Raw genomic sequence first — 24,723 nt, 5'->3', positions numbered from 1 at the left:
TCCCTAGGTGTATGTCCAAAAGGATTTCTCTCCAAAGCCAAGGAGTTTCTTGGAAAACGCAGGTGGTTTGCAGAATTCAGAAGGCTCAGAAATCAAATTTAATCTTACACTATCTTGGAAATGCTTGTACTGCACATTGTGTCTGTAGTGTATTGTGCAAGCACAAGATTTAATTTGTTTCTACACAGACTTATAGACTTTATAGCCAGAAGGGGCCATCATAATCATCTAGTCTGACCTCCTTCACATTGCAGGCCACAGAACCTCGTCCACCTACTGCTGTAAGAGACCCCTAACCCCTGACTGAGTTACTTAAATCTTGATTTAAAGACTTCATGTTACAGAGAATCTGCCATTTACTCTAGTTCAAACCAGCCAGTGACCCGTGCCCCATTCTGCAGAGGAAGGTGAAAAACGCCCAGGGTCTCTGCCGATCTGACCTGGGAGAAAATTCCTTCCTCACCCCAAATACAGTGATCAGCTGGAGCCTGAGTCTGTGAGCGAGACCCAGCCAGACACCTGGGAAAGAATTCTCTGTAGTAACTCAGAGCCCTCCCCACCTAGTGCCCTATCTCCAGCCCTTGGAGATATTTGCTACTGGCAGTCACAGACGCCACATACCATTGTAAGTAACCTCATCGTACCATCCCCTCCAAAAACAAGCTTATCTACAGAAGAGGATAGACACCTTAAATGTATCCTGTCCTAAGAAATCACCAGGCTTTATTGTTTCTCCACTTTCTAGACACAGAAACACTCAAACCTCCTGTGAAAAATTCTGGGTCATAAAGCCCAACAGGAAATTTCTCGTACTAAGAAGTATTATGATTAGAAATACCACCAGAGGCACTCAAAACACTACGTGGACATATCAGTACATTGCAATAGTCACTGCCAATTTTCCCTGAATCAAAGCAAAGAAATATGGGACTAAAAGAGGGAAGTAAGCCATTGAATTATAAGCGGACAAAGTCCACAAGATTTCACCTGCCCCAACAAAGTAATCCAAGAAGGTCCAGACCCATCTAGTGCTATATAAATAAGATACAGGTTGTTAGCACCTCGGATGCTGGCCCGATGCTCAAAAGCACTGGATTCCACAGAGAGATGCACAAAATGCATGCAAGTGCACCACCAGTCAAGTTTAAGTGCCTCCCGTTCCTCAAATGTACCTCTAGATGGTTTTGGCCAGCACGCGGCATTGCAATAACTCGCAAATCAGCAACCTATGAATAAATGTGCTTGGTAGAAATCCAAAGCACATTGGCTGGCAGATCAAAGGTGAAAGCAGCACATTTTAGACCACCCAAGAATCTCAGCACAACTTCTGCAATCAGCTCAGCAGCTCATGCTCAGGTCTCCAGGCACCCTTCTCTGTCTCTTATTCGCTCTCCTGGAGGGAGAGCTTCCTCCCACTCGCGGTCCCACCAAAGCAGGCAGTGACACTAACGAAAGCACCATTAGATGAGCAAGACACAAGGCAGCAAGAAGACTCATTCTGCAGCCGCCTCCTCAGCCAGACATGATGGCAGCAGCTTCCTCTAGAGCAAAGGTCCCCAAACTGTGGGGTGCACCCCCTATGGGGGTGCGGAGGAATGTTCAGGGGGGTACAGTGGGCCCGGGCCAGCTCCCACAGGGGGCAAGGAGAGAGCGCCACCCAGCCCCGCCCCTGCTATGCTCCGGCCCCACCACCAGCCACGGCTCCTGGCCCCATGCCTGGCCTTGGCGTGGCTCTGCACCTGGACAGGGACCCACCTGTGGCTCCGCTCCCGCCCCCACTCCCAGCCTTGGCCCCTGGCTGTGGCTCTGGCCCTGCCCCACTCCCAGGCCTTGGCCCCCGTACCTCTGTCCATGCCCCCCGCAGAGCGGTGCCCTGCTCCTGGCGGGAGGGAGGAAACATGGACGGGGTAAGGGGGGGGCGTGACCCTCAAAAGTTTGAGACCACTGCCCTACTCCATCGTCTCTGGTCTTGGGCCACCCCTGCTGTCAGAAGTTGCTTTTTTACAGCCACACCCCCAGGTAAATGTTAATATTCCCTGTTTCCATAGCACCTTCCACTGGGTCTCAACGTGCTTAGCCCTGTCTGACAGACTGAGAAACGGAGAGAGGTGGCATGACCAACCCAAGGACACACAGAGAGGGAGCATCAGCGCTGAGAGCAGAACCATGGACTCCTACATGCTCCTCTCCACCCACTAGACCCTGCTCCCACACAGCTACAGTTTGCCTCCCCAGTGCTCTAAAAGCCCCTGCTTCAAACCCTGCCTCTCTTCCGCAGGCACTTACTATTATTTCATGCCTCTCCCAGCTTCGCCTCCTGTCACGTCCCCTGCCTGACAACTGACCTGTCTTGTGAGAAGCTGGCGTGAACGAGACATTCCAAAATTGTAACAAGTTGGAGAAGCGTATCACTAACAGTCCCTCAACGTCAGGCAATTGCCCTCCCCCATAAATACAGAGAGTGAACTCATGGGCCCTCGAAATCAATAGAAAGGTTCCCCTTAACTAGGTGTACAGAGGGGTATAAACAACATCCAGCCCTGAACAGCTGGGGACAGCGAGGGGTCCGCTTGTGAATCCATATGTGGTTTTCTCCGGCCATTCCATTAGGAACCAGAAGGAACTGCCCCAACGGAGTCCTCCCCTGCCCAGAAGCTGGTGAGAGAACAAAGGCCAAGTTCACATTCCCATCAGTGAGTCTATCCATGGATCTACCGGGATTCCACAAGCACGTCAGCAAACCCGGGGATAACGCAGAACCATTTGATCTCATTTCTGTGGACTTTCCAATAGCCTTCAACGGTGCCCTGGGAGCAGGGCTTCTGTTCCCAGGGTAGAAACCCTGGGCTGCATTTCAGAATGGATTGGAACAAGAACAGCCACAGAATGACCGTGCTGAAAACAGCTTGCAGATGACAGCAGGGCTGGTAGACCCTAGAGACCCACCCATCACTGCTGTGAATTCCTCTGCAGGGCACAGGGCTTCGGGGGAGGCTTGGTTTTGCTGTAATTTAGAGAAAGTGCTTGGAAATGCTCCTCAAACAGGGTTTTCAGTCCTAATAAATGGGATTTAATGTATTGCAAAATAAGCCCTGAGAATCAGGGGAAAAACCCACTCAATATGAGAAACTCTTGCTGCAAAGGGTCTCCAGAGTCTAACTAAACAACATAGGACGAAAGTTGATAGGTTACTGCTCCCAGGAAATGGAAGGGAGGGTGAGTTTGTGCATATCATAGTTACCTGCCCTGCAACGTAAGGGGTGCAGAGAATGCATCCCTATGCACACGTGAAAGGGGCATCAGTCGTATGTCGGCATGTATGTGCACGGGAGCGGCACCCACAGGCCTGCCTGCGTGCAGGGAGCGGAAGCAGCAGCTCCTGCTCCCCACCCCACAGCAGCAGCATGGGGCTGTGTGTAAGGAATGGACACTTGCACGCATGGGATGCCAGTTGCCTGTCAGATCGAGGGGGCCACCTCTACATGCGACGCCTGCCCCATGGGACCGGCTCAGGTTGCGTTAAAGCTTGTCTTTCTGAGCCCCACTCCCCAGTGCCCTTCTGGCTCCTGTAGAGGAGCCAAGAGCAGCTGTAAGAGCTCCCTGGGGAATTCCCAGCAGGTGAGGGCTGGCCCAGCTGTCTGAACGCAACCCCCGCCCCCCAGGACCCCCGGCATAGGGGTGTAGCCGGAGAGAGGGGTGTGCAGCCAAGAGGGTCTTACACCCCCCCGCTCTCCTATCTTTGGGGCAGCTCTGACCCTCGCCAGGGACTGACAGTCCATCCCCAGCTAAGGAGAGGTGCAAAAGCCACTTCGCTTCCTGCGAAACTCGGCTCCGGCGCGCGGTGTGAATTCAGCCCTCGGCAGGCTCCGAGGCGGGCCAGGGGAGGCGCCGACCCAAAGCCCGGGGGCGAGCGGGGCCTGAGCAGGAAGCCGGCCCTCCCCCAGCGCTGGCCGAAGGAAACGTGGCTCCTGAAATGCCACCAGCCCAGGCGCTTCCCCAGTGCAGCAGGGGGCAGGGAGCAGCCTGGCCTGGGTGCAGGGAGAGAGCCTAGTGCGCCCTGCCCCGGGCTCGGCTCGGCTCGGCTCGGCGCGGCGCGGCTTACCTGCCCCCGCAGCACGCTGCCTCCCAGCGCTGCCCCTTTAACTCAGCCCCTTCCCCACCGGCCGCGCCGCCGTGGTGCATGCTGGGAGTTGTAGTTCGCTACCCTGGCCGGGCAGGGGGCAGCCCCGGGCATAGAGTTGCTAAACTACACTTCCCGGGGTGCATTGCATTCCCCAGCCCGCAGGCTTCGACCGCTCAGGGAACAGGGCACGTTTCCTGTTCACCTGGGGCCGAGAGAATCCTGCGAACTAAGGCTCTGGCTCAGTGTGTCCCACCTTCATGCTGGCTCTGTCCCTCGGGACCTGGTCTTGTATACGTGTGAGGATTGTTCACCTAAAATAAGACTCAAGGAGAAGGAACCATCAGAGCCACCCGGTTGGCAGCAGCAGGCTCTGCAGGGCCACGAGGACGCAGCCCGGGAACATCCACAATAACGCTTCCTAGACATGTTTTCAGATCAGAGAGAGGGAGAAAGAAGCCATCTCAAAAAGGGTGCCTTGGTGCAGAGAAGAGAATCACCTGCCCCTTTATTGGAATGTCTTATTGTCCTGATTGAGAAAATGAATCCCTGATTATTAGTTGATTCCCCACAGAGCGAGGTGCAGTACATGTGTATAGTCACAGAGGGTCTCTGCCTCAAAGATATTAATTCTAATTAGAGAAAGGGTGGAGGGAAAATGTCTTGTCTAAGGTCACACAGCAGGGAACAGAACCCAAGTGACCCGATTCCTTGCTACTAGACAGTGCTGCCTCTCAACTCTAATTACAATGCAATTAAAATGCAATGTCCCTTTCAAAGTAATTGGTAGAGTTAAGCAATTAAACTGATCCCCCAGGCTCACAGATATCAGGGTTGTATAATGGTAAAATAAGCAGGGGGTTCCTAAACCCCAGTTTCCAGTGAAGCACTTAGAGTGATTCATTGGATGACTTTAGGGAAGTCCTCTAGCCTCTTTGGTTCCCGTCTAAAAGGAAGAGAATAATACCTACATCTTGGGGTGTTTGGGAGAATTAATGTTTGCAACTTAGATTTGAGACCCTTAGCTAAAGATGCTATGGAATATTTGCAATTGTTTTTAACATGAAAAAAAATCAGAACACACAAAAGTGGGTTTATTGTATGATATTTTGAATTCCAAGAAGTTAAGTGAGTTCAGAGAAGTGGGATAATGGATTTATGAGCTGAACTGTGTATTTAAGGAAAGTCTCTAAGGCTCAAAGCAGTTTAACTTTCAAATGAGCAGCTAATTTAAAGCAAGAAGAGAGAGTACGGCAGGACAGATAAACACATGGGCCCGGATCTGCAAAGGGACTTAGCGTTGCCATGAACATCATCGTAGTGCCTAATGAATCACAGGGACAACACTGTGATGCACAAAGCGTGAGGTAGGTTCCCAGGCTCCCTATACAATGAATAGGGAGAGATAGGTTCCTTAGAGTGGAATGCAAACAAGCCAGCACACTAGGCCTAAGCTAGCCCACTGGAAGAGTCAAGAAAGATGGGAACAAGGATCTCCTATCTCTCAGGCGTGTGCTTTAACCACTGAGCTATGGATATTCTGATAGGAGGGTCCATCAGTCTCTCCTGTTGAAGCTGTTCTACTGTGGATTAACTAATTAACTAGTCATTAGGCCAGAGAGATCGAAAAAGCAAGCAAGTGGAAAGGACTCTGTAACCCAGTGATTAGGACAACCATTTAGGAGATCCAAGGTCCAATCCCCCTTCCATTATTTGTCCACAGTGGAACAGCATCAACAGGAGAGATTGAGGGAGATTGGGGTGACCAGATGTCCCGATTTTATAGGGACAGTCCCAATATTTGGGGCTTTGTCTTATATAGATGCCTATTATCCCCCACTCCCTGTCCCGATTTTTCACACTTGCTGTCTGGTCACCCTAACCCCCTTCCTCCCCCAAAAAATCATAATACCCCATAGCTCTGTGGTTAAAGCACCCTCCAGAGAGGTGGGAGAGCCCTGTTCAATTCCTTTCTCTCCCTCTTGCAGATGGGGAGTTGAACATGGGCCTCCCACATCCCTGAGTTATAAGGTGGGTGGGTGCTGCTATGACTTCTGCGTGCCAGATTGTGAATGGGATCTGACCTGGTAGGTAGCCTCTGAGCATGCCTCCCAGACCCAGCCCTGCTTGTGACTAGGAAGATGAACATCTGCCTCCCCATTCCACTGAATTGTTTTGGGGCTTAGGTGGAGATAGGCATCCCGATGCCTCAAAACTTAGGTGCCTACAGGGTTCAGCGGGAGTTTGGTGGATCAATTTGCAATGGAGCCAAAACCAGAATTTATGCACTTCAACCTGAGACTAGGGCTGGGCACCCATGTACCGTTGTGGGTCTGGGCCATGGAACTGTAGTGGGGGGTAAGTCTAGGCTGCACTGTGCACGTGGGGAAGGGAGAGCCTGTCACAAGCCATGTCGCTGGTCGCTCTGTGGGGCTGTGCGGGCTGTGTCTGTGTCAGACCCTGGGAATAGCTGACCCGTTCCCAAAACATCAGAACGGCCAGACTGGGTCAGACCAAGGGTCCATCCAGCCCAGTGTCCTGTCTGCCGACAGTGGCCAGTGCCAGGTGCCGCAGAGGGAATGAACAGAACAGGTATCATCAGTTGATCCATCCCCATTCCCAGCTCCTGGCAAACACAGGCTAGGGACACCGTCCCTGCCCATCCTGGCTCAGAGCCATTGATGGGCCTGTCCTCCATGAACTTACCTAGTTCCTTTTTGAACCCTGGTATAGTCTTGCTTGGCCTTCACAACATCCCTGATTTCCTCCTTCCCCTGACACCCCTGCAGCAGCGCGTTCCCCTTTCTGATCACAGCCCGCAATATTTGCGGCTTTTAGTCTAGGAGCGCGCTGCATGCTGGGAACGGTAGTTTCCCCTGGCCAGGCCCTTCCAGGGGAAGAAAGCCCCAGGAGGGTCAGGTGACTACAAGTCCCACCAGCCCCGGCAGGAGCTGCGGCTCCGCGCGCAGCGCATCATGGGAGCTGTAGTTTCCTTCCCCCAGAAGCGCTGCGGCTGCCGGGGGCTGTTGGCCCCGCGTGGACTACAACTCCCAGCGTCGCGTGGGACCGCCCCCCTCCCTCCGAAATCTCTGCCCGCGGCGGGCGAGGAGCCCCCGTGAAGTGAAGTGGGGCTGCCGCGGGTGGGCGGGTAGAAGGGCAGCAGCTGCCGGCCGGGAGTGATCGAGGCGCCCGGCCCCGGCGGTCCCGCAGCAGCGCCGAGGGGCGCCCGGAGCGGAGCGGAGCCAGGTGCCGATGCTGCCGCGCGCGCGGGGGGCTGCGGGCCCCGCACACCGGCGGGCGCGGGCGGGCTGTCCCCCGAGCCCGGCCCCCGCGGCGGCAGGGACAGCAGCCGCTTCCCTCGGGCTCTCCAGGCTGCCAGGCGGGCTCGCTGCCGGGGTCCCCGGGCGGGGCGCGGGGTGACAGCGGAGCTGAGGGGCGTTGCTGTGTCTTGGGGGAGGGGATTTCCCGCTCGCCCGCCCCCGCCCCCGCCCCCTCGGGCCGCCGGGCGGGGAGCCCGCAAGCACAGCCGCGGGCTTTCCCGGCGTGCCCGCGGCCCGTTAGCCGCGCGGTTCCTGACCCTGCGGCGCGGGGTGGTGGGTCGGAGCGGCTCCGGCTCCGGCTCCTGCCGCTGCTGCGGTCTGCCCTGCCGCGCCGTGCCCCGGCTTTGGGCGCCTTCCCCGGTTGGGGCGAGCGAAGCAGCGCCGTGACCGCAGCGTGGTTTGCAGCCCGTCCTGGCGGCTGTCAGCGGGACTCTGGCTTGCCCTCGAAGCGAAGCCCGGTTTGATCTCGATGTACGTTTCAAAGGGTGGCTGCCTTGGTTTACGAACGGATTGTGGCATTTGAGTCCAAGCCGTGTCCTGGGCCCAAGAGGGAGCCCTAGATTAGCACGTCGGGATTGCTTTGTGGCTTTTGGGTAACGGCCGAGTCGGTCTTTCCTCCTGAGATGAGCCGAGGGTGCGCTGAAGGTGGAGTCAGGCTGCCTTGAAACCTGTTGGGGTCAACGTGTAGCGACTCTCTGCTGAAGGTCTGAAATAAGAAGGTAACAGAGGCAGCTGCTGCTTGGTGAGAATTGCTCGTCCCCAAGCATGTGGGGAGGAAAGGGTGGGGGGCTGGGCTGTGGAGTGGAGAAAGCCCTACATGCCAACGGGCTTTAACTGGGCACCTGGTGCGGTTTGTGACTGTCTCTAGCACCTTGCTAGGCATCCTGGAGGCACGCTACGGGTGGGCTGGTTTGTTTCGGATTATTTGCCAAGATGTTCAGTAAACCTAGCGTTTTCTCTCCTTTTGCCCTCCCAGTGCCATATGGCTCCTGGCCTTTGTGCATTGTGGCGTGGGCACTAGATGTCTGGTGGAGGGCAAGAGCCCGGGCCTTATGGCCGAATTAGAGGGCCTTCCATCATGAAGTGTCTCCAAGTACTTCATGAACTGACTGATCGTATATGCCCCGGCTCCTCTCGGGTGGTGGATGGCATGCACTAGCAGTAGGAAGAAAGGGACTCTCGAGCAAAGATTTAGGGACAAACCCCTTCTTTTCCTAGCACTTCCATGGGATACTTACTGTGAGTTTCTCCAGAATCGAACTGCTCTGAAAACCCACCAACAGACTCCTGTGTCATGAGATCCTGAGTGCCTCTCAGTGGCATTGGTATCCTGTCTTCTCAGTTCTGAAGTGAAAATTAATTTTGGCTTCTCCCCAGCCCTTTGCTAACTCAAGTCTGGGATCTCAAAGTCAAGCTGGGTTTTTCCTGGCATATGCCTAGCCCAGGCCAGGCGAGATTCTGTAATTAATGTTCTCTTGTTGTACAGCGCAGAATGGAAATGAGCTCTCAATGCTGGGTGACCAACATTAAAAAAACGGGTACAACTTGAAAGTCCGCAGCTGTGGCACCCAGCAAGTGGTACCCCTTCTTCACAGGGTCTTCTCCTGTTAACTGGACTCTTAATGTCCATACACAGGAGACAGGACTTCAACGAGGCAGGTTCCAAAAAAGTCTAGATGCTGTAAAGCCAATAGGGTTCAGCTTTTTTCTCCAGAAGGATGAATGGCTGAATTGGCCATGTTGGCATGTGGACCTCTGGGGGTTGGGTTCTCTAGGTATGTCCAACCTGAGGCTCTGAACAAGCCATCCCCTCTGAGAGTGCTTCATGAGCCCTATGATGTCAACTCCTCCTCCCTTCTGCTAGGGCTAAGTGAGTACCACATAGGCCAGCGTGTGGCCTGCTGCTTCCTGTCCTCTTGCTCCACTGTTACGATTTTCCTTGCACTTAGTATGGTCTGGGGGGCTCCTGCCTCTCCTTAAACAAACCCACTCTTCCATCCCACCGTGTGTTTGCTGAAACAACGGCCATTAAGCCCAGCAGTGGGTAGTTCGGCATTGATTTCTATTTCTCCCTCCTCTCCGTCAGCTGGTTGTGGGATGAGTCTGTTCAGAGGAAACAGGCTTTCATTAGCAAAGCCCACTGTCCACCATGCTGCCTGCAATGCACTGCTGTTAAGAAAGGCCTAGGTGTGCTCCTGGGGACTGTGCTGTCTTCTGCATTGTAATCACGCTGGTGGGATATGGGAGTGGTGGGTACCTCTGCAAATTGGGACCTTATTATCACCCCTGGGCTGATCAGAGCCTCTAACTCTCTCTGCTCTAGAAAACTTACGCCAAGGATGGGAGAGTGCGCTGCTGCAGTGTGCACGTTTTTACTTCCCATTTGGATCGCTGCCATCTGACGGAGCTTGGCCGTGACCGGCGGAGGCACGGATGGGAAGCCCATTTTGAAAGTTATGCAGTGTGCAGCAGTGAGCAGATTTGATCAGAGCCAGATGTTCTGTCTGCAGCAGAGATGGGGGCAGGGGGGAAGAAGGGGGAAAGGAAACTGTTAACCTTGTAATCCGAGACAGGGTAGCCTCTGCAGCTACTTGGGTTCTCTGCAATTTTTTTTATCTCTCAGGGCAGCCTTTGGGTTTCCTGTTGTTGCACTGCAGATGCCTGTCCAAAGGGTTTTCATTGTGGTCCCATTTACTTGGTGCTGACAGATCAAAAAATATATCTAGATACCCAAAGACCAAAGGGAAGAGACTTAACCATGGGATAGAGTTGCTGGAGTCCTAGATAACAGGATGGAGGTTCTGTCACCAGCAGTAACCTGTAGCTCAGCACTCAAATGCTGTCAGTTTAGTAGGCCTGAAATTGGCAGTTTCCCAGGTTTATTAAAGGCTCCTGCCAAGCGAAGGTGGTGGAGTCGGTTGGACTCTGTCAGCAATTGTTAGTTAGAATGGAAACCCGAAGAGAAGCCTGCGTGGTGTGTTCCTGGCTTGGAGTCTGCTGCTTCCTGCCAGTTCTTGTCCTGATGAGCAGGAATGGGGGTTGCTGCTTAGCACTGACCTTGGGGCCCATCCTGCAGGGTCTCTGTGTGCACTGACCTCCCTTTTTGCCCTACGGGAGTCATGTGCCTGGAAGAACCCTCCACTGGGAAAGCAAGTGGTGCTTTTTCGTAGCTATAGCAGCCCGTGGTGCTTTTCTGTAGCCTTCCAGGGTACCTGATCCTCAGTTCTTGAGAGCTAAGGGGGGAACAGGCCTGTTCCACAGCAGGGGGAGCTGAGGCACCTGGGAGATCACACAGCCCGTCAGCTGCAGTTGGGACTAGGTGGTAGCCCAGGCTGTCCTCCAGCTATTAAGCAGAGTGCTTTGTCTGCTGAGCCCAGTTCTTCAGCTGATGTGTATATATTTGGGTACACTGCCCCTTGGGGCTGCTTGTCTAGTGGTAACCACCAGAGCTGCTTGCTTTAATGGCCGAAGAGTTCTTACACCAGCCACATTGGCTCCCGAGCCCTGCAGGCGAGTCTGGCTCTTCTGTCTGGTGCATCAGCAGCAGACCGGAACGGCCCCTTCTCCCTGCAAGGTCGCGTTGCTGGGGGTGGCGACCAGGCAGGGGGTAGTAGAGTGGGGCTGGGTTGCGTGTGCCTTGGGTGCTCTGAGCTTGCAGTGCCAGCAGTTAGGGAAAAGCGTCTTTCCTTGTGAGCATGGCACGTTTGCCGTCGAGTCACCGAGTGCGTCAAAAACTGACCTTGATGTGTTTTAAATGAAATCTGAGACCAGCGGTCAGGTCCCCTTCCTGCCTGCTAGCCCTGCATATTCCCAGAGGTGGGGGAGTGGGGGGGTCGCACCCTACATGCTACTCTCCTATGGAATTTCCCATTTTGCGGTAATGACACCAAATCTGTAGCGTTGCTAGCTTAAGCTGTAGTGGATTTGGGGGCATTATGGTAGAATAATGGGACGTGCATTTTTTTAAAAAGGTCCAGTGTGCCAGTAAAGTGACTTTTAAAATGAGATTTGATGCCAGAGGCTCTTCTCAAAAAGAAATGTAAGCTCTCCAGCCGCTCTTTGGTACTTGTTGGTTTGTACCATACTGAGCACAAGTGCACCCGGATTGGTTACCTTCAGGGGCTGCTATAAGTCAGATAATTAAAGAAATGCAAATAACTCTTCCTTTCCTGCACTGCTATTGAGAGCAGAGGCACACATTGTGCAGGTAAATCACCACCTGACACCTAACCGCTAATAAAACCCCTACACTGGGAGAACATGCTTCCCAGAGAGGCATCTAAACATCTGCCTACAAAGAGAATGTGCAGTGGTGAAGAAGGTGGGAAGTAGTTCTCATGAGTCCCCTGCCTTGCTCCCTGTCTTAGGAGAAGGTACCCATAAGACAAGTGTTTCCATGCTTTGACTGTTCACCCGTGGAAGGAGGAGTGTTTCTTCCTCTGTTGTAAAGGCAGTTCCTAGCAATGGGCAGCACAGGCAGTAGGAGTGTCCCTCCCTGTGTGCGCTTCAGAGAGAGCGAAGATAAAACCAGTGAGGAAATATATCTAAAATTGATCAGTATCCTGTGTGCTCAGCTCAACAAGGCTACTCTCCTCCCCAGCCCTGTTTCCTCGGGTCAGGGTTCATCCGTTCCCACCCTCCCTTCAGAGTCACTCCCAGGGCTCCAAAATAAAATTTTGAATTAGACTTGGGATAGCTGGTCCTTTCCCATTGCTTCTGGGTGAATCCAGAGCTTCCAGCGTCAGCCCTGGCAGGCTGCAGAGAGATCTCTACAGATGGTGTGTGATCCTGATTAGTCAGTGGAATACACTGCCCTTGAACTCCTCCAGCCTGGAGTGTGGCTGGCAGGCAGGTTGGAAGTCCCCCTGCATGAAGCTGTGACTTGCTTTCCCCTTCAGCCTGACATCTTCCCCTCCCCCTGCCAAAGCTTTAGCTTGCTGGCTAAGAGCTCCTGGGAGCCTGTGTGTGTGCAGGAATAGCCTGCGTGATGGGGGAAGTCCTAGCACTTGTGGTGTGGCTGGGAAGTGAGGGCAGAACAGAGCCGGTGGAGCCCCCCGGCAGACTGCGCGTCAGTCACTGTTCCCTGCTCGGTGTCCCTGCCTTGTGCTGATTCCCTTCCCCATTGGTGCAGATGGCAAACCTGGCTGATGCCATTGCTGCCTGGCCGATTCAGTCCCTAATGTCATGCAGGAGACACAGAGACTGAACGAAGCAGGCAGGCGGAGGAGGATTCTGACTGGGGAAGCTATTCACACACATTTCTGTAATCGAGCCCTGTTCAGGGCAAGGGGAGGGAGCGTGTGGGAAGGATGACGTGATGGAGTAGAGCTGCTAAGCTTGCATGCATTTAGTCTATGGTGCATGAGGCAGGGGCCCTATCCTGTGTTTGCTGAGCATCCTCCTGTCTCGTTCGGGGGGCATTGTCCAGGATTTGCCCCTACCAAAGCCATGTGTGCTAGCTGAAGAACACCACGGTACCAGTTTGTGACCCCCTCGCGCTACATCTCACTTGGTAGGTGCCCCATGGCTACAGAGCTCGCTAGGGTATTTCTCTAGCCCCTGTGACCTCCGAAATGGCCGCGTGGCTTTCTGTTTCTATGGAAGTTGGGGGCATTTGAATCCTGTTTCTTAATCCCTTCCCAGACTGTAGCTGTCCTGACCTCAGGAAGCTGGAGATCCAGTGTGGCCCTGTTGGGGGGGTGGCACACTGAACTTTCACACTTCCAGGGGAGTTACACAACAGCCGTGCTATTTTGAAGGTGGGGATCGTGGCTTAATTTTTGTCCTAGATCCTTGGACTCACTTTTTGTGGGAAGCGTCCAGCTCCTGGAGGGAGATCTTTATCTCTCCCCTTGCTTTAGCAGCTCTTCTCAAATGCTTGCTCACCTGGTGGCCAGGGTAAAATGCTGTAGGTGTTGCACTCCGTCCAGGCCCCCATCCCTCACGCACCAGAGTTTCTCGGCCGCTGTGGTGCGCTCTGCTTTGTACCCCTTTCTCAGCATCCTGGGTGCTGCTACGGCGAGGAACTGTCTTCTAACCTGCCCAGCCTCCAGCCTCCCTCTTGGGTCCAATGTCACAGAAAATAGCTAGCCTGCCAGCAGCGCTGAGAAAATGGACTTGATGCTCGTCAGTGTCGCTACCACCCACAGGTTCTGAATGACGGAGATGGATGAGACTTGGCTCAGTTTTCACTTAGCTGCTTCTAGAAGAAGGCCTGATCTCTCTGTAGCTAGATCAGGGGTGGGCAAACTACGGATCAAGCCCGCCAGCTGTTTTAAGCCAGCCCTCGAGCTCTTGCTGGGGAGCAGGGTCTGCGGCTTGCCCCGCTCCAGTTGGGAAGCAGGGTCGGGGGCTGCTCCACGTGGCTCCCAGAAGCAGCGGCATGGCCCCGCTCTGGCTCCTATGGGTAGGGGCAGCCAGGGGGCTCTGCTCTGCACGCTGCCCCCGCCCCAAGTGTTGCCACCGCAGCTCTCATTGGCCAGGAACTGCAGCAAATGGGAGCTGCAGGGGTGGTGCCTGCAGATGGGGCAGTGTGCAGAGCTGCCTGGCTGCGGCTCCGTGTAGGAGCTCAAGTGGGGACATGCTGCTGCTTCCAGGAGCCGCTTGAAGTAAGCGCTGCCCGGAGCCTGCACCCCGAGCCTGTCTCCGTGCCCCAACCGCCTGCCCCAGCCCTGATCCCCCTTCCACTCTCCAAACCCCTTGATCCTAGCCCGGAGCATGCTCCTGCATCCCAACAAAACGCCCCTGGACTAAATTAAAATGGTCTTGGCCCTGGCAGCCTCCTTGGGGAAGGATCAGCATTTCAGCTGCTCCAGGAAGCTTGCCAGATGCCGAGGCCTTCTTCCCCCCGATCTCGTGAAGGCAGGGATTGTATTGCTCCCATACCTGCAGACTGTGGCTCCTTCCCAGCTCACTCCTCACTTGAGCGCTAATCCACCCTCCTCCGCGGCCGGGTGAAGAGACTGTGATAGGCTGTCCCAGGCAGAGCTCATTGAAGCAAACGGGTCTAGGCCTGGGGCAGCAGCCTGTTGAGCTCTCCAGAGACGCACGGCTTGTTCGCCCTGGCTTGCTACTTCCAGAGCGCCCAAAATGCCGCCTCTTGCCACATTAAGGGCCAGATCCTACTTGACCCTCAGCCCCAGAGAGGCACTGTGTTTCAGTGGATAAAAGCACTGGACTGGGAGTCAGGAGATCTGGGTTCTATTCCCGGCTTGGCCAGTGACCTGTCTCCCTGTGCCTCAAGTTCCTTTCCCATGCTTTGACTTGTCTAGTTAGGCCATAGGTTCTCTGGGCTGTCACTGTGCAGTGCTCAGTGCCACAGGGATACTGCAGTGCCATTCACTATAGTGGAGTGCTCAGGTGAGCAGGGTTTGGCCTGTATTGCTGTTAGCTGTCATCCAGCCCAGGCTAGCCTGGTGGGCTCTTGGAGGCTTCAGCAATTGAGCCCTAAACCTCCCCCTGCTTGACTGCAACTTCTGTCGCATGCAGACATGTGAGGGAGAGCCTGTGCTGCCATGTGATCTGCAGGGAATCAGAGGGATGGAGGTTGCAAGGGGCACATTAGGTATAAATCCTTGCTCCCAGGAAGGACTGGCACCATCCCACAATTGGGAATGAGCAAATGAAGCCAAGCGGATGGGGCTATCTTCACCTTGTCTCATTGGTACACTCCAATGTGAGTTTCTTCTAACCAAGTACAATGGGCCACCCTGGGTGGGAGGTAGGTTTAAAACCAAGGACCTTCAGCAGCACAGTATGAGCAGCTGCTGCTTGAGCTACAGGAGTAGCTAGGCTAGCTGGTGGCAGTAGTAGGCTGCTGCCCTTTAGTGAACCAGCCAATAGAGGCCTCTGGAGTGCCCTATGCAGTCCATGCTTTGCCAGTCTGCTACATGACCACTGTAGTTGTGTGATTGGGCTCAGCCATTTGGGGTGGGGTTGGAAGGAAGAAGATATAGAAGAACATAAGAATGGCCAGAATGGGTCAGATTAATGGTCCATCTAGCCTGGTATCCTGTCTTCTGTGTGGCCAGTGCTAGATGCTTCAGAGGAAATTAACAGAAGAGGGCAATTTCAAGTGATGTAGAATTGCAGCCTGAACATCTGAGAACCACTGTAACAGAAGTTTTAAAAACTTGACTTAAGATCAATATTTAAAATCAAATCTCACTCGTTAAACGCATAAATTCCTCTTAACTCAGCCTTTATGGAACATTTTGTTCCATCTTCACTATGAATCCTTGTGGATAACAACACAGCCTGCGGTTATATGAGCACCCTCTTAGTCTCAAATACCGTTTCCCCTTTTTAGTATCTTAGGTAAGCGTGAGACAGTGGGGAAGGGATATCTCAGTGGTTTGAGCATTGGCCTGCTAAAGCCAGGGTTGTGAGCTCAGTCCTTGAGGGGGCTATTTAGGGATCTGGGGCAAAAATTGGGGATTGGCCCTGCTTTGAACAGGGGGTTGGACTAGATGACCTCCTGAGGTCCCTCCCAACCCTGATATTCTGTGATTCTATATCCTTAAGAGAAGGAAGTCTGATTACATGAAGACTTATTTCACCCATGTGCTATATTTGAACAGAACAATAGCAAAGCAAATTATAGCCTGGCAAACATAAGGGCTCACTGTTAAGTAATGACATGAACTGTTGTGAAAACTGGAGCACAATCAGTTGGTTTGTGAAAACTGGAGCACAATCAGTTGGTTCATTAACTCTTCCTACTCCAGACAATGGAACTAGATACCCGGTGCTTGGAAACTCCTGTCAGTTTAGGAGGAGTCTGTTATAGATGTGATGTTGGGGAAGGAGTGGGGAATTGCTTGGTGGAATTGCCAAACGGAAATTTGAGTAACTCAGCACGGTGTGATTTGTTTTGGGTTTTTTTGCGCCATAGTCTATTTACCCCCGCCTCCCCGTTCAAAGGGATGACTTCCAATCCTCGTGTAAAGGTGCTGTATTTAATAGTCTTACGAAGATTCATTGGGAACTGAAATTAGCAAGTTACTAGCCATTACAGTGAGATTCTTTCACGTGACCTGCTCTGAGTCTTATTAATGTTGTTTTAGAGCACGGTTATAAAAAAGGGGGCCATTTAAACTTTGTACCTCAGTTCCTCATCTCTAGGCTGGGGATCTGAAGCACAGACAAACTAAGGCTTGCCCAAGGTCCCACAGGAAATGTATAGCTGTGACATTCTATACCTTGGGGGAGTGCACTGTAACCCCCATATTCCTCATTTTCATATAATCATGGTCTTACCTTACAAGGCATGGTTTATATGTATCGGGAAAGGTTATGATCTGCTGAAAGTCATTTCTCTATCCATATATGTGTATCGTTAATGCATATGGAGTTATGAGAATTGTGTTGTAAAGCATGCTGTAAATTGGGGATCAGCCAGATATTAGCTCCCCAGAGGCAACAGCAAGGAAAGTACCAATGCTCGGGCGGGGTGTCAAACAACCATCAACAGCCATTGTCCAGCAAGGGAGCTACAGTACAATGACTCACCTGCACGAGGCCACACCAGGGGAATTACTCAACCTTGCTGGGAGAGACTCACCAATGCCCCCGACATGTGCCTGGACTTGTGTTCTACAGGCACATGGACGGAGGGTATAAAACAGACAGAGTGGACACATACTGGGCCCTTCTCCTGACCCCACCTATAGTGCAAGCAACCAAGACACTGAGAAGAAGACAAGACTCTAACACAGGAGATTGGCCCAGGTTTAAGGAACAAACCTGTATATTAAGGACTGCGATATCCAGTGGGGTGAGAAAAACTGCTTAATCTAGTTGCTGCCAGGCCTAATAGGGTTGAGAGTTTAGACCGCGTGCTTATATTTTATTTTATTTTGGTAACCACTCTGACTTATGCTTTGACTTATAATCACTTAAAATCTATCTTTATAATTAATAAATCTGTTTGTTTATCCTACCTGAAGCAATGCGTTTGGTTTGAAGTGTGTCAGAGTCTCCCCTTGGGATAACAAGCCTGGTATATATCAATTTCTTTGTTAAAATGACGAACTCATGTAAGCTTGCAGCCTCCAGTGGGCATAACTGGACACTGCAGACGGAGGTTTCTAGGGTTGTGTCTGGGACCGGAGATATTGGCTAATGTCATTTGGCTACAAGTAGCTGGGAGCAGCTTACATGTCAGAGGCTGTGCGTGAACAGCCCAGGAGTGGGGGTTCTCACAGCAGAGCAGGGTAAGGCTGGCTCCCAGAGTCAAGGATTGGAGTGGCCTAGCAGATCACCAGTCCAGACAATACCAGAGGGGAACGTCACGGTGGCAGAGCAAGGAGTTGGGAGCCATAGCCCCCCAGGTCCCAAGCTAGCTCCCTAACATCTGGATCATGCCCCCCTTGAGGTCAGATCCCCAGCTGGTGCAAATGAGACCACCAGACGTATCATTAGGGGAGTGCATCTGGGGCGCATGTGGCATCCTGGCATGGGGTGCAGGATAGCGCCTGGGGGCCAGGAGCTGGAGTTTTACTCCCTGCTGTGCTGCTAACCCTGGTGAATTGCTTCACCTGCATGCGCCTCCATTTTCTCATCTGTCAAACAGGAAGTCCTGGAGGGCTTCTTGGACATGGAGATTCAGTGTCTGCGAAGTGCTTCAAACAGGAGATAACCCAGTGTATCTCTGTACTCTCCCACTGCTCCCCCCTCTTGCTCTCAGGCAGTCTAGCCTGTCCAGACCTCCCACCTGACTGCAGCTTTTCCCCTTGCAGTTTGTCTCTGTGGAGCATGGAACACCTGGGGGAGGCAGTATTTACTGCTCTGCACCATAGGGGTTTCAAGCAGGCATGTCCCTCATCTTGGCACCAATGGGCTTCTCTCCCAGGGCCATCTGTGGAAGTGCCTGATGCCGGGGTAGCACTGGGAGCTCCCCTGACCCCACCCCTCCGCTGTTCCCTATTGACGACGTGCAGGCAGTATTCGCTTTGCCCCCTGAGCAATCCCTGGGGATTGATCCTGCCTTCCTGAAATTGAGGGGGAGCTTGGCTACTGACTCCAGCTAGGTCAGACATTGATCCTTCAGTGGCCAGGGACCTGTCCTTTGCCACCTGGGGCTCTCATGAGATGGCCCTTGAGATCCACAGGGCAGCGTGTCTAGAAGCAGGGCACAGCATTGTCATGGGGGCGGGCACTCCAAGGACCCAGGATCTCCAACTCCTGGGATCAAGGCCAGGTGTTGGGCTCAGGTCCTGCAGTCTAGCCAGCAGGGAGTCGGCCCACATGGTCCTTGGAGCTGCTGCTCAGCTACCTTCCTAACTCAGCCAACGCCAACGCTCCAGAGAGCAGCCAGTCACTGTGTTGCCAACTCACAGGATTTTATCATGAGTCTCAGGGTAATTATTGTTCTCTGTAAAGCCCCAGCTCCTGGAGTCACGGGGGGGATGTGATGAGTTCAGCTGTCATTCTGAAAGAAAAAGTAAGTCTTCAGCCCTTGTGGCTGGGGAGAAAGAGGTCACATTTTGAACCTAATGGCTCAAAAGGTAAATAAAAAGAACCCCAAATCTATTATTTGTACATAATCTCTGGATTTTTAAAGCCAGTCTCGTGATTTTTGAACATTTGGGGTTGGCAATACAGCAGTCACTCTGCCTTGGCTCTGCTTCCCATCATGCACTGCAAGTTGCGTGATGTTCGGCTCTCCCGAAGCAGCCCCTGGTTCGAGCAGGGATTTGCTTTCCTTTCAGACTTCCCCTTGGAAGCCAGACACCCATGCAAGCCACCAGTCCCTCCCTTTTATGAACTCTAATCCTGGACCTGCTCTCTGGGCTCACTTGTATTAATCGAGATGCAATAAAAGACCCAAAGAGGCAAGTAGGCAATGTCAAACAGCTTTAAATGAGGTTTGGTATCCAGAGACGCCAGCTTGCTTATAAGGCGAACGCACCATTAAACATCCATTTAACCTAGCACTGGCTACCGGAAGACAGAATACTGGGCTAGATGGACCTTTCGTCTGACCCAGTGTGACCGTTCTTATTAGATACTGAAAAAGGAAAAACAAAGCGTTTGCAATGTAAGGTATTAAGTCAGGCTTCCATTTTAACATCCTCCCTTGCTTCTTTTAGCTGGAGAGAGTCTTTAGAAGGAAAAAAACCCTTGTTTGACCATCTTAGGTGATTTCAAAGATGATGATAATTGTCTTTTTGGGGAAAGAGAAAAAGTTGAGTTGAGATGGGCTGGATAAAGTCCGATCCCATTTCCTGCAAGACAAACACACACACGCAAAGGGAAAGGAAAGAAAATGCAGCTTCTGTCTCTGGGGTTGACTCTCGTTTGCAACCTGGCTGCTGGAGAAACACAGGTTCAGCCCATGGGCAGATCAGCCACACACAGACCTGGCAAACTTGTCCAGGTATTGGGCTGTTTAGGGCATTGCTTTTATCGGCTTTCTGGTCACAGGCTTACAGCAGTGTTGCAAAATTACAGTCTTGGCTGGCTAAGCCCAACTCTTATTAGACTAAAGGCAACAGGAAAGAGAAGAAACAAGGTGGGGAAGGAAAAGGACACGCTGGGAGGAGGTGTCTATGTTAACATCTCATGTACCAGGTGGTGGTTGCAACCTCCACGGGCTCTGGCTAAATCCTATTTGTCCTCTGGCTCCCTCTCTCTCTGGCCTGGTCTGGTCGGACATCTCTCAGGATTAGGATGAAGAAGATCCAGGGTTCCAGGAGACTGGGGGTGACAGCCCTGGAAGTGCGCTCCTTCCCCTTCTGTCGTCTTGCAGCCAGCCAGTGTCATAGTAGGCAGCTTCCCCCCAAAACAGTCCCTTTTTTTTTTAAGGACCCCAAAAGGGAGGGGTGGGTGAAATAGCCCATCCCCTCGTTATTTTGCCACCAATTAGGCCTAATTTCTGACACACCAGTTTTGGGCCATTGATTTTTGGTCCCACATTTCTCTTGTTTACCAGCGTGATCATAACATGATCCTTGAGGCCTCTTTGTTTGGACTAATTCCCTCTGTCTCCTTTTTGTACCCTTCCCCATCACTGTTTGTTCGGTTATTCTGCATGAGCTCCCACTCACTTTTCCCAGCTGAGCTTGCAGTTAGGGGAAATTCGTAGGGACAGATCTTGCCACACGTTCCTAGCGGAGATCTATATGTTAAGGAATGGGGAAGCGGCATGAGTTAATGGCTTCTCACACTGCCTCCTGCTGGCTGATCTCGGTAGCACTGGTATCACATCTCTTCCGGTCAGAGGACTGGAGCTGTGGCCCTAGCTGTCTAGAGGCAGGAGGGCTGCAAAACTGGTGTGGGCCCAGTGGAATAGCCCTGCGCTGCTCACTCTTCTAGTCCCTCGAGGAAGAGGTGTGGCCAGTGAGCAGTGTTGACTGCCCCCTAGTGGGCCAATGCAGTTACATTGGCAGCTAACACAATGTTGTGTGCCCCCAAAATCCTAGCAAATCAGTGTCACCTGGGAGCTTCATGTTGACAACAGGGCTGGAGCAGGAAGCCTCCTTATCCAGTGGCCCAGGCCCCTCCTTCTGGAGCACAGCAGTATAAGGCCTATGGCACAGCTTGGGATGTCTCCTGGTCTTCAAGCATCTGCTAATTGTTACAGCCAGCAAGGTGGGGCAGTAGGATCTCTGCCCTGGCTGCATGGGGCGGGTGTGTGTGTGTGTCTTCCCATGGCCACCCAACAATGGGCAGCAGAGCTTGGTAGTTGGTGTCTCCTACAGAGTGTCAAGGTGTTCTGATGCCACCTTTCTTACCCCTCCCAACAGCGGTGACCACTATTCCTGCAGCTAGGCCTCAGCTGGGGAGGGCAGGTCAACCGCCATCTGGCATGCAGAGGGTGCTCAGGGGGGCCAGGTCTGAGCCAGGCAGATGGAATGCTCCCTGTCCTGCCAGGACCTGCGAGAGCTGCTGTGCTTGGCACTCCCCTGCCTGGTCCTGGAAACAGCTGCAGGTCCTGGTCAGCCAGTCCTCCTTGATGGATGCTTGTGGGAAGATGGCAGACAAGTCCCATCAAGCTGCTCCTCCCCTTCCTCACTGACACTAGCTGAGCTCTTATTTACACCCCCAAATCTGTCCTTTGGATGCAGGGCAACCCCACTTGCAGCTGTCGTTCCTGGGCCATGTCACAGCCCTGCTGAGCCCCAGGCTGCAGCACAGTGGGAAAGCCAGTAACTCGCGGCTCACTCCTCTGGCCTGGGAGACCAAGCCATGGCTGAAGCACTGGACCAGTGACCTTAGAAGGGGCTCCTAGGAGAGCTGATCTCCTGCATGGGTAGCTGGACCTGAGCTTGCTTGTCAGCCGGGGGCCTGGTAATTGCTGCCCGCCGGGCGGGCGGCAGAGCGTGGGGCGCCCTCATCTCTGATCCAGAGCCTGCAAGGGCTGAAGAAGCTGTGACTCTCCCAGTGATCAGCTGGCTGGAGGAGTCTCCAGATGTTGGCATGCCCAGCTCAATCCCTCTCTTAAAGGGGCGCTTTTTGTTTACAGTGACTTTAAGTGAAGTATGTTGCCCTTGCCCTTCTGGGACTCGGTGTGGGTCTGTGCCAGATCTTCCAGTGTCAGACTCTCGCCCACAGTGCCTGTACCCATCTGTTGGCCTTTCCCCAGCTCAGGGTTAGGATCCCGGGGAGGGGACGTTGCAGGTTAACCTTCTATAGCAAATTTCTGTTAGGCACACTCGATGGAGCCGAGACCCCCAATGATCTGCGGTCCTGGCTCTGGTGTTCAGGGAAGGCTGCTGGCACAGTCCGTCTAGCAGCATGGGTGGATGTTGGGAGGGATTGACTGGCACCCTCCAGCCAGGCTGTTTGCTACATCCAGCTACTGCCGAGTGTTATGCAGACAAAACTACACAGGATCGTTTCAGGGGACAAGACGAGATGTCACGTTTATTCTAAAACAATTTGATTTATGACCAATAACTAATATCTAACACCTAGGTGTATATATACGCCCACACGCACACCAAATTTTCTGCAGCTGCTGTATAGTTACCAGTCCTGAATGTAGCTTGAGTTTGTTGCCTGGGTTCGTAGCTTGTGGCGGCTAACTGGCCAGGAAAGCCGGGCACAAGGAAGAGCTGGGTCTCTGTTGGGCATGCACCGATGCCCTTCCATGTTGGCAGCAGAATGTTACCCTCCAAAGTCTTCCCTCTCATCCATCCTTTTTGTAGGCTTTAGTTTGAATCCAGGGTCTACAGGTCTTGCTGTGTCACGCTGCCTCTGGGTTCGGTGTGATTGATCACCCGTCAATTGCAGACATGATTTTCAGCCTAGGACCTGGCTTTGATGTTTCTTCAACTGTACTTTTGTTCTGTTCTTTTTAGGGTGGACTCTTCTTGCTTTTCAGGGCTATTGTCTGCATCTTCAGCCGTTGGCGTTTACACTTTATTTCATCAGGACAGGCTGGGGCTGGAGGTTGACTCCATCATCCATACATACCTCATTCACACATCTAAACTAAACTAATAGGATTACAGCAGGGTTTTGCAAAAATGAAAGTTGCCGCAAGCTTTTACAAAGTGGAGTGAACATTTTAAAATGGAGTTTGGGACAAGTTAAGATGGAGTTTGCGTTACAATATGGACAAGTGTAAGGAATGGCAAACAGTGAGCAGAAGTTACAATGTTGAAGCAGTGCAAGTTTCAGCGATTTAAGCAGCAATTGGATTGAAAGTGAAACTCAATTAGCCAGTTATTGGGGTACCTGGTTTTATGAATGAATGTAGTTTCATTCATAAAACTTTACGAAGTTACATTAATAAAGTGAACAATTAAAAACAATTTCATTGATCAGTTCTACACAAGTGCCCTGGGATAGAGTGCAGGGGTGGCTCTGACCTTGCCAGCCGGCAGTGTTCCTCAGGGGGCCATCCTCTGGCCAGGGTTGACTGGAGCACATCATACTCTGTGCTGGAGAGGGCTGAGACCTTGCCCATTGCAGAGTCTGCAGCAGGAAGTTCCAATGAGTCTCTACTCACTGTAGTATCTGTACCTCCTCAGAGCATGTATCCTCACAACCTGCCTGGGAGGAGGAGCGTGCTATTATCCCCCTTGCCCAGATGAGGAAACTGAGGCACAGACTAAGTGATCTTGCCTAGGGAAGTCTTGTGGCAGAGCAGCTTCTGTTTGCCAGAAGCTTGGAATGAGCGACGGGATGGATCACTTGATGATTCCCTGTTCTGGTCTGAAGCACCTGGCACTGGCCACTTTTGGAAGACAGGATGCTGGGCTAGGTGGACCTTTGGTCTGACCCAGTATGGCCATTCTTATGATTGAAGCTGGGTCTCAGGCTAGCTCCTGTTCTTTCTTTTGAGAGTGTGGTCTGGTGAGATTCTACCCCTTCTCGGGTCTAGGAGTGATGGTTAGACAAGAAGATACTACAAGACGCGTAACTTGCTCCCAGTGGCTATGCTGCTCTTGTTCTCTTTGCCATCAGAGGATTCCTGTAGGACAGTGAGAAGTTGGGGATGGGGGCGAGTTTCTCTAACCCATGACACGAGGCTTTGTGCTTGCATGTGGGTGGTGGGATCCTCTCTGGGAGGAAGGGGTTGGAGCTCCCTGCCCCCACATGGCTGGACCTAGCCCAATGGGACGTACAATCGAACAGGGCCATGAGGGGCACCACGAGGGAGTGGTGACGGGGGAGTTCAGGAGCCCTGGCCTAGCTGGTCAGTTGCCACCATGTGAACTCCAAAGGCAGGAATTGGCCGTCCCTTGTTCTCCAGCAGAGAGCGGCGCATGCGTGTGCTGCCACCAACTACTACCCCTCCCACCTCCCCCCACTTAGGTAGTGCCTATTGGTATCTGGGCTTGGAGTCAGACCAGTGCCGAGCTGCCTGATGCTACTGGGGTGAATCCAGGGGTTCCCATGTGTTGCGCTTCCTGCAATCCAGAGGCTGCCCTCTGAAATCCAGCCAGTTTCCCATCACTGGGGGCATGGAGGGAGCTATTTTAGTCAGCAGAGGCAACAGCCATGACCTCTGAAAATGGCTAGGTAAAGCCAGCGCAGTCACCGTTTCCTCGGGCTGGGGGGTCTATTCTCTTGTTTTCCTGTCTGTCCGACTCGGAGTGTGAACCACTGAGATGGGGCAGGCGCTGCTCACCCAGCCTGCTGTTGTTTATATGGGGGGCAGGGGAGGTTGCCCTCAAGGCTGCTTGAGAAATCCTCAGTAGGAGCGTCTGTGTGTCTGTCTGTCCGTCCTTGTTCTCCTGACCGGGTTCCTTATGACTCACTGATGACAAACCTGTTCCTTCTCCTGTTTGTACGGCTGCCCCTTCAGATTCAGTTCACCACAGAGCCGAA

General features: G+C 52.8%; 2 protein-coding genes across 12 annotated transcripts in view; one reads left to right on the top strand and one right to left on the bottom strand.

Annotated features, from left to right (window-relative positions):
• FCSK (fucose kinase) overlaps positions 1 to 6,970 on the bottom strand; it is a 43,465-nt gene extending 36,495 nt beyond the window's left edge. For 2 of the 6 annotated variants that reach the window (XM_043526371.1, XM_043526372.1), the window contains exons 1-2: positions 4,103 to 4,142; positions 2,947 to 3,004 (exon numbers count right to left, since the gene is read on the bottom strand). In XM_043526371.1, the coding sequence (XP_043382306.1) occupies positions 2,947 to 2,950 (4 nt within the window). In that variant the 5' untranslated portion in view covers positions 2,951 to 3,004; positions 4,103 to 4,142. Of the gene's footprint in view, positions 1 to 2,286; positions 2,312 to 2,946; positions 3,005 to 4,102; positions 4,190 to 6,826 lie in introns of those variants that run through there. The other 4 variants (XM_037877816.2, XM_037877815.2, XM_043526368.1 and 1 more) reach the window with 4 other exon arrangements.
• Positions 6,971 to 7,145: 175 nt separating this feature from the next.
• ST3GAL2 (ST3 beta-galactoside alpha-2,3-sialyltransferase 2) overlaps positions 7,146 to 24,723 on the top strand; it is a 106,498-nt gene continuing 88,920 nt past the window's right edge. For 2 of the 6 annotated variants that reach the window (XM_043526375.1, XM_007066272.4), the window contains exon 1: positions 7,600 to 8,182. The gene's annotated coding sequence lies outside the window, so the exon portion shown is untranslated. Of the gene's footprint in view, positions 7,367 to 7,437; positions 8,183 to 24,723 lie in introns of those variants that run through there. The other 4 variants (XM_037877804.2, XM_037877800.2, XM_043526374.1 and 1 more) reach the window with 4 other exon arrangements.

The sequence above is a fragment of the Chelonia mydas genome, chromosome 12 (assembly GCF_015237465.2).
Source record: "Chelonia mydas isolate rCheMyd1 chromosome 12, rCheMyd1.pri.v2, whole genome shotgun sequence".
In the NCBI taxonomy this organism is placed as follows: Eukaryota; Metazoa; Chordata; order Testudines; family Cheloniidae; genus Chelonia; species Chelonia mydas.
This window is presented reverse-complemented; position numbering and strand designations above follow the sequence as displayed.